Source organism: Sinohyriopsis cumingii, unplaced genomic scaffold (genome assembly GCF_028554795.1).
Source record: "Sinohyriopsis cumingii isolate HCF-2022 unplaced genomic scaffold, ASM2855479v2 utg000452l, whole genome shotgun sequence".
Classification (NCBI taxonomy): domain Eukaryota; kingdom Metazoa; phylum Mollusca; class Bivalvia; order Unionida; family Unionidae; genus Sinohyriopsis; species Sinohyriopsis cumingii.
In genome coordinates, this window is record NW_028315901.1 from 1026215 (window position 1) to 1036221 (window position 10007).

Genomic DNA, 10007 nt, shown 5'->3' on the forward strand with positions numbered 1-10007 from the left:
CACAAACTGTCAGTGCACCCTTAAGTGAAAACAATACCCGTACCCCCTAAAGTGAAAATAAAACACATGCACCCGAAAGCGAAACAAACTACATATGCACCCTAAAGTGTTTAAGCAAGGTGCAACAATCATAAATAATATTTTAGGCAAATAAAAAAACAAGCAAGCAAAACATGTGTGAGCTAAACATTAGTCACAGAGATTAAAATACACAAGGCGCAATCATGGATGCATCATGTTCAAGCTCATTTCATTTTTTTTCATGCACTGGTTAATGTAGAGCACGATTATGTGAGAGACCCCCCAATGTTAAGCAGACTTCTTTATCATCCTCCTGAATGTATTTGGCTATTATGTACTTTCCTTCCTGTGGGACATCAGGAGCTTTTTCTTTGACCTTTATTGATGCTGCTGGTTCTTTATAACAGAAACCTCTTGCATTTTGTTGAACATATGTCAATGCATATCTGGTCCAATATCTTCTTTACCTTTGATTCTCATGAAGAAAGCCCACCGCCTGCACCTTTCTGGTCTGAACTCAGGCAGCTGATCTCATGCACCTTCCTTACTGTGGCCATTTTTCCAGAACTCCATGACTCTTTCTTTTCCAATGCAGATAGTCTTCATTTGGATTTATGCTGCATGATACATTAAAGGGACAAACTTATATATACATACATATACCTAAATATAATATAACACTAGTGATATGAAGTCATGAAATTTTACTCAATAACAGGTGAGTTTCCTTTAGGACACACTGTACTATCTCAACTCCCATAGTAAACACATGGAAACACTTTGATATTCAAAATGTGTCCTTTCTGCATAATACTTATATATTATGAACTATGAATGTGTTACACTGATGTGTGTGTGTGTGTGTGTGTGTGTGTGTGTTGGCAGTCTGTAAACAATGGTTCCATTTCTCCCCTCTAAATATCCTAGCCCCAATAGCCTCACTGGAAAAAGCTGTCGAATAATACCTTCACATGTCCTTGTCATTAGAATATGCAATGCTGGATCTGTCTGGGTGGATATTACACAGATAGTGCGTTCACAGTCTCCATGTCACTAATTGCGACATTGTCCTTGTTTGTTATAAATCCAAACAGCTCTTTTACTCTTGCATACTGGAGTTTTTATGTTGCACCTAAAGAACCTGTACCAGTATATTCAATAAATGACTACCGTAGAATACAACCTAACTTATGTACTTCACATATGGTGATGTACTCACTATACAGTGTTGTACACACAATATGGTGTTGTACTCACTATATTGTGTGGTACTCACAGTATGGTACTGTAATCACTATACAGAGTTGTACTCACAGTACGATGCTATACTCACTATATGGTGTAGTACTCACTAGATGGTGTTGTACTCACTATATAATGTTGTACTCACAATATTGATTTGTACCCATAATATGGTGTTCTACTCAATATATGGTGTTGATAGCTGTTACAGTATGTTTTGGTTTGTGTCCTAATATCAATACAGTATTGAACACCGAGTCATTAACATGAAAACATATTAATGCTCTGGCCATATAGTCAATGGATGCTAATAAAACATGCATATGCACATATTTAAGCCAACACTATAGTCTGTATTGTTAGAAAAAGTCCCCAAAATAAGATTTTATGAGATTAAGTATATTTAATACCAATGGCCTGAATGGTCTATGGACACTGATGGTTGAATTATATTGAAGACTCCACAGCCAGCCAACAACTATTATTATTATTAAGTATTATTGTATAAATATACAGTATCTGGAAAATAAAATACATATACTTGAAACCCATGAATCTCCAAAAGAGTACATTAAACTTGAGATGTATTCCAATGACATGAATGCATCAAGTTTTGCTTTGCTTCAGATATTTAGCAGCTGTGTTACGTGCTTAGGCTTGAATAAACTGTAACGCAGAAAGAGTGAAAATAACAAGCTTTGTAAAATTCAACCAATGCTTTATTTTTCTGGAAAATTCTGTAAAAATGAAGAAAAATATATAAAAACTTACGGTTTCAAGAATCAAATCCAAAAATTATCTAAGAATAATCAACAAATTCAATTCCAAATGTCCTAATAATAAATGTTCCAATAATTACAAATTCGAATCCTGATGTAAAATCCAATATGGATGGCGATGACGTATGCTGTAGTCAGTACTGTGCTTATCTTCAGTTCTTTGTAGAAATACCAATAATATCATTCCGATGTTGGAAATCCAAATTAAATGTGTAAGCAATGTCGTTCCAAAATTTATGTGTGAGTAATACTCAAATTATTTCCAGAGAATAAAGAATTAATCCTTTTGAAATCCAACTGATCTGAAAAAATATTATAGTTCAAATCTGGCTACAACAAATTAACTTGACATCTGAATGAAAAGCCCCCAAAACTGAGAAATCGCTCTCAGAACAAAGATTATATTGTATCAAAAGACGCACTTTTGAAATTCCCCCAAGTTGTGAAATAAGAAGGGGGTCACATGATCATGTTTGTATCACATACACAGGATATGGCATTGATTAGAGCAATGATTTTATTCCCAGAATAAAAATAAAAAGTGTTTACTTCTTAATCCACATAGTCCCATCATAACCTTGTCGATTAATGTAGCTTCTTTATACATTATTACCGCTCCGGTGGCTTGTGGGTAGAGCGACCGCCTCGGATGCGGAAGGTCATGGGCTCGATCTCCGGCCGAGTCTAGCCATATACTTATAAAATTGGTACTAACAGCTACCTCGCTTTGCGCTCAGCATTAAGAGGTTAGTGTTAGGCCTGGTTGGCATGGTGTCTGAATAATGTGACTAGGTGGGACATCATGCTACATGTCTGCGGTTGTAAACTGCCACATTGCAGACATCGTAGTGATATGACTGAAATATTGTTAAAGCGACGTTAAAAGTCCAAATCACATCCATACACATGTATGTATGTATGTATGTATGTATGTATGTATGTATGTATGTATGTATGTCTGTCTGTCTGTATGTATGTATGTATGTATGTATGTATGTATGTATGTATGTATGTATGTATGTATGTGTGTATACATGTTATGTATTTGTCGACCTTTCCGGTGGCATAAGTGGTTAGAGCGTCCACCCGGTTATCGGAATATCTCAAGTTCTAACCCAGTCCAAGCGATACCAAATACTAACAAAAATGTTAGTAGCATCTACCTGACTGTGCGTTTAGCATTAAGGGGTTGCTTTTAGGATTGCTAGGCCTGATTTTAGGTGGAACATAATGATATATGTGTGCGGCATAATGTCCCAGTGCTGAACATTACTATCAACTGCCACACTGCAGACATCGTAGCGTTATGAGTGAACATTGTTAAATGTATGTTACATATCTAAGTCACAAACAGACACACACACATCTTATTATTCAACCAGCAACCAACATAAAAAGGTAATGTCCCTTTCAAAAATATTTTCATTGCAGTTTGTGACCGACCTGGAAATAATATAAGTCAGTGTGTTGAGCTGAAAAATTCCATAGGGGTTCGTATTCATAACGTTGCTTACAGTTTACCTGTCATACATGTACGATATAGTACATGTATTCAAAGTAAATTGTAAGCAATGATACGAGCCCCTGTGAAAAATTATAAGTCATAATTCTTTTGCTTGTAAACTCTTAGGACTGTAAGAATTCTGAAAACACGAAGAAGCAGACCTATTTAAATTCGTTTCTTAAGTTTATGTTTGCATTGTATTAAATTATATTGGAATAATAGGCTACTATAAACATAAGTAAGACTGAGCATGCGCTTGGCTGAAACCTATGTTACCATATTTATATTGGTTAAACGTTAGTTTAACTCGTTAATACTTTAAACTTCATGCAATTACTTTGGACTATGTTCAACGAGTTATTAGACCACACCGTGACAGAAACTACTCCAGCATGGACAATGGAAATGGAGGTAATCTATGAAGCTCAGTTTGGTTTCAGAAATGGGTGCTTGCCCATATTAACCTGTTTTAAGACTTCAAATGTTGGGCTATAAATATTTAAGCAATCCTGTTAGCCGATTATTTTGTCTTCTACTTATTTTTTCTTTCCGTTTCATTCGATAGATGACTCATATTATTGTTAATGTTTAGAGACGTAGGATATTGAAGTCAAAGTGTGTAATGCTCGTCTTTATGTCGATGTCTACGTTGATCGGCATCATACACAATGTGTCATTCTAAAACAGGAAACATAAACTATTTCATTCTAAGGCCTACGACTTTGATTGTATTTATAGTTTGATTATCAACTTAAGAAAGAAATATGTCCATATAATAGTTGTTATAATTGACAATTTAGTATACTGACTGATCAATATTTACTAAACTCAAAGTACTATTTGGATAAATGGAGGTATTATGAAAACAGCGAGGCAGATTAGTCTCTCTTAACTTTGCCACAAAAGATAATTTATTAAGAAGATACAAAATTGTGCACAATATAATTTGAATTGTTCGAAATGAGCAGACAATACGCTCCTTTTTTGCATGAAAGTGGCCGATATACTGTTTACGTACAATACTTTACATATTGCTTTAAAAACTGGATAAAATTGACCATATCTCTTTTTTTAAAAGTTGCTTACCGTTTTTTCATTTTCATGTTAAAACTTTATGTTCAAATTGCGCATCCATTTTTGTTAAAATATTTTCTTTGTACCGTTTTAACTTTAAGTTGGAACTTAACTTTCTTTTATGAATACCGTCTGCAAAAGAAGAAGTCTCGAGTTTAAAACTCGCGGCACCCAGTTTTGATAGATTTTTTTTTGTTTTAAAAGTTATGTTGAAACTTTCTTTTAAACACGCTCATCACAATTTGTATTTTTTATTGTACTTTTCACTTTAAAGAAAGTTTTTATGTTGGATCGTTCGAAACTCGCGGCATCCCAATATTTTCTTTTGTATTTTTACTTTTAACTTATTTTTGTATTAAATCTTTCTTTTCAACACGGGCATCCTATTTTTTTCTTTTTATTATTTTACCTGTTTAAATTTGTTTGTGGAAACCTTTCTTTGTGACTCCCTCCGGTCCAATAAGAATCAAACTGGTTATTAACTCGCGGTATCCAAATTTTTTTTCTTTATAATTTTATATTTGAACTTCATTTTCAACTCTCGCATCCCAATTTGTTTCATTTTATTATATTTACTTTCTATATTTCATATTGAAACGCTTTTTTTTATGACTTTCCAAACAAGATGTCGATTGTTCGAACTCCAGGCACCCCAATGTTCTCTTCTTTTTGATTTTATTTTCATGTTGAAACTTTCATTTTTTTTTAGTCGCGCATTCCCTTCTTTCTATTTTTTAACATATTTTTTTTTTCATGGTGAAATTTTCTTTTATGGCTCTCGTCTGCTAAACGAGGGGTCTCGAGGTCAAAACTCGCTGCATCCCAACTGTGTATTGTTTTTATTTTTACTTTCTGATTTTCATGTTGAAACATTCTTTTCATCCGGCGCATCCCGTTATTGACCTTTATATTTTTGTGTTGGTACTGTCTTTTATGACTCCCGTCCTAAATAAGATTTCATCGACAGAGTATATGGTTTCTTTAAAAGAATAAAGCAAACGCGATGTTTAAATTTAATGATTTTGATACAACTAAAGAACGACACAAGCTTTGATTTAAGTATCTCTTAATTTTTCGGTACTGAATACGTGTACTTCAATTTGAAACAAAGGTCTATCAAATGATAGTAATATATTTTTATCAGATACGTGGATTGTGTTATCATTAGTGGAAATGTAGTGATTTTGGTTCTGCAAATTATCTTGTAGCTACACCTCAGCCTGGTGTCGCACTTTAGCAGCTTCAAGTTCAATTTATTGAAACATCGCGTTTAAATGAAGTATAAGTAACTGCTGCCATCCATCATGTATTATCCACTAATATATATTTTGCTTTTATTTCGGAGGGAGAATTTCAACGAATTATGAAGCTTCATGTGTGGGTTTAGTGGGATATACTTATAATCTTACACTGGTCATGTCAAAACAAGACCTGATGTTATCGTCTGTATCAAGCCATTGTTGTTGTTGTTGTAGGTTTAACGCCATTTCTCAGCACACAATAGTATTATATGCACAGTTTGAGGGCAAACATAGTGAAACAGGACCAAGACGCAAACTGCAGAAGGAACATAAAGTTTTATAGATAAGCTTTCTGGTTTTGTAATCAGCTTCGCTGTGTATGTTTTTCCCGAAGACTTTAAAGTACTAAATTGTTAAAAACTGTACAGCTTGTTAATTTATATTTATTCAGGATAAATCAAATACAGAAACGTTAAAACTCATATATTTGTATATGATACGTGCTTACAACAGATAAATACTAACAACAACTAGTTTAGGATTACCATATTTTATGTAATGACTTACACTGTGTGACTTACACAGTTTTCCATTTGTGAATAAGTGCATGCCTTATCTCCTCCCTCTTTTGGGAGAAAATAAGTCGAATTAATAGAACCTTGTCTAATGTCAGATGTATTATATTTTTACAGCAATAGTTGCTTGCTTACTTTGAATTAGCTATATTTGCCAATATTTTCATGCTTTTCTACTCTCACCTTTGAGAGCAAATACGCGGAAAATATTTAACCTGTCTAATAACTGGTGTATTGTATTTTTTAGGACGAAAGAGACCAAAAAGAAAGTGTAAGTACAATTATAGGTGTTTTTAGTAAATAAGAACAATTTTTGCCTTACATAAAGTTAATGCATAATTTCTAAGACGCATATATTTATGAAAATTAATTATTCGTCAAATTTATCGCATATCTGTTCCCACAAAAAAGGCAGGATTTTTTTCAAACTCTTGTCTAATTCATATTTTTCCAATATCGCGTATTTATCGCTTTCGTAGGAAAGAGAAGTAACATGTATTTATGGACTTACGAATTATACATTTGTTTCAAGATGTGCCTATTATTGTTCCCCTGTTAATCATGTTCAATTATTGACTTATCGGCCATACTATCGTAAGTATTGGATATAAGTTAATCAGTGTAAATTTTGTTCTCCAAAATGTATAATGTGACTAACATTATACGTTGGATTCACGGTCAAAAGAAGAAAATGGAATTATTAATTTTGTTTCAGAGTCCGGAATAAAATTGTAGGTATACGGGCAACACTTCCGTATTATATTCGTCAAAACATACGAGATGCCTAACTTCAGTATTACATAGTCCCGTCGTTGTTAAAATGGTGATGTCTCAACAAGGAAAGGTTGACTATTAAATTAGGTTACACGTCCGCTCTTGTGGAATATTCAGCGACCGTAACGGCTTACGTTGCAATTGTAGTTTTGCATGCGTTTTATTCCCCCTTTTTGAGATCTACTAAGTGACGCTTGTTTCACCGTTTCTAATAAGATATTTGTTATATTATTTCAGGAAGAAAAGCAGATACAAGCATGTGTAAGTATCAATACATCCTCTTAGTCATTAAGATTAAGATATGTATTTCTTATGGTTTTTATTTGATTATCAAGACACATATGTTCATAAAAATATTTATTCATCGAATTTAAGCCATCATTTACTACTTAGTATAAAGTTACAGTTTAGTTATCATGACCCTTTTTCTTATCTATGATGTGATATCAGTAGCACTCCGATCACATCAGGTAATCAAACTGCTTTATATTCGCATATAATACAAGTGTATTATGTTTGATTCCAACTATACATTAATAAGTTCATAATATACCTTTAGATTTTCTGCAGAAAAATGAAGAGTTAAATATTTAATACAAATATGAAAAACCCAATAAAAGGCGCATACTTTATCTAGAGTTTCCTCTCCATTAATGAAGAAACAATTGGCATTTTGCTATAATTGTCAGGAGAGAGAGGGGTATACCTTGTACGTTGTGATGCTGTGTTTCCCAGACATTTAAATCTCAAAGCCCTCATATTAGGTTTAATGTTATTACAGCTTTCTCGCAGTTGTATATTTTACTAATCAATGATTCCTCTTTCATTATTTTTACATTCTGTTGGTATAAATACCCCAGGAAAATATATTTGTCAGAGTGACACAACTTATTTCAGTAAGACACTTCTACGAGTGGTATACACAGACGAGACTATTTGTTCGTATGTTATCCATTGTCCGTCTATCTGTCAGCACTATATTTGATCATCGTACATAATGTTGAGGATTCCCATAAAACGTTAAACACACACTCATCGCGAGTTTAGTTGGTCCTAAATGTAAATTGTGCTCATCGAACATATGATATGGCTACCATAGCAGCCGTCTTAAAAATCATGTTATCGCTATTCCTTGGTCGATGGTCATATCAGTATGGGGTATTCACGATATCTTATATGACCATATTGAAAATCTTGTTATTGCCACTCTTCCTTTATGCAATAGATGGCTATTCTTCCAGAATTACGCAGGACATGTTATGAGGCATCATGTTTGTGAATGATACTAAGAAAGTTTATTTGGCTTGTGCAAACGAGTTTATTAATCGTTACAATTCAATCAATACCTTATTCTAAGTTAGCTAGTAGACAGCGAGTAAAATGTAGCCTTTAACAAAAATGATACAAAGAAAGTTTATATAGCTTGATATTCGACTTTTCCATTACTGGATATATAACATAGATACAGGTAAATATATGATGTATAACATAGAGGCTACTCAAATTCGTTCATGCCACAACAACACCGTAAGGATCACGAGACCATCTATTTTATACCGAAGAAGATGCTGGAATGAGGCATCACAACAAGTGCAGTGGAAGGTAGTTAAACGGCATTAGTCACAGCCAACAAATTATACGGTATAGAACAATTTACAGCTACTTGGAATATTTTACATTTCAGAGACATAGCGTGAGATTGCAAAGAAAATGCGGGAAGTGTATTCATTGTTTCGAATATGACGTTTATTTTGTTTTTTACGGGGAAGAACGGAAAATAGCATTCTTAAGAATCAAAAGATCTAAACAATTTCATCTACTTTCACAAACTCATTATAAAGTATGCATTTTTTTAAGGCTATGATCTGTAAACATCTACATGAATTACAAAATAAATATTTAAACCACTTACGAGAAGTATATTTCACCGTTTCTATTATCACGCTTATTATGTTCTTTCAGCGCTCGAAGTGGCCCGGGGTAAGTGCTGATTTGAACACGATATGCATTATATAATATATATTCCTCGAAGTTAATTGCTACTGAGCGGCTGATCGTAAAGCCTTCAATTCATTTATCATTCAAGTTAAGTAGTTTTTGAGGATAATATATCAGTGACACTATTTCAGAAAACATTAGGATACCTATCTTATTGTTTTTTCTTTAGCTTATAACGAAATTTTCTTTATACAGTAATACATGATGCATTTCATAATAAAATTACGTGCATTCTGCATAGTAAAGAAGACGTACAATATTAATACATACATGAAATAAATAGAAGAAAGTGTAGATTATACTGGGAGAATGCTTATCAGTAAAGTACCGATCAGACTGTTTTTCTGTTTTGCCAGGTAATTGTGAAACTGATTGTAACTGATAATGTTGTACTCCCAGACATTGAAAGCCTCAAGTCTCCAACGGCTGCAGACTTGTTTGGTTCTTCTTTCACTACAGGCTATATCTCATAGGATTATGTTCACACCTTGTTTCTGTTTTAAGAAGAAACCATGGTTCTATTTTATTTTCTTGGTATATTATCACCAAGATTAACGTAATAAAACACCGCATGAATTGAACGAGATATGTATGTATGTATATATATATATATATATATATATATATATATATATATATATATATATATATATATATATATATATATATGTATGCATTCATGTATGTATGCATGCATATGTATATGTATGTGTGTACGCATGTATATATGTACGTATTTCCTGTTTAACTGATATTCCAATAAGTTAATCAAAACCCATACAATGCAAGCTTTTTAAAC

At 33.2% G+C, this 10007-nt stretch overlaps 1 protein-coding gene across 1 annotated transcript in view; it reads left to right on the forward strand.

Annotated features, from left to right (window-relative positions):
- The window catches only part of LOC149774009 (uncharacterized), a 156295-nt gene extending 146614 nt beyond the window's left edge, over positions 1 to 9681 (forward strand). Inside the window, exons 3-4 of the mRNA XM_089945893.1 lie at positions 7448 to 7471; positions 9565 to 9681. Coding sequence (XP_089802019.1) covers positions 7448 to 7471; positions 9565 to 9681 — 141 coding nt within the window. The remainder of the gene's footprint in view (positions 1 to 7447; positions 7472 to 9564) is intronic.
- Positions 9682 to 10007: the final 326 nt, after the last annotated feature.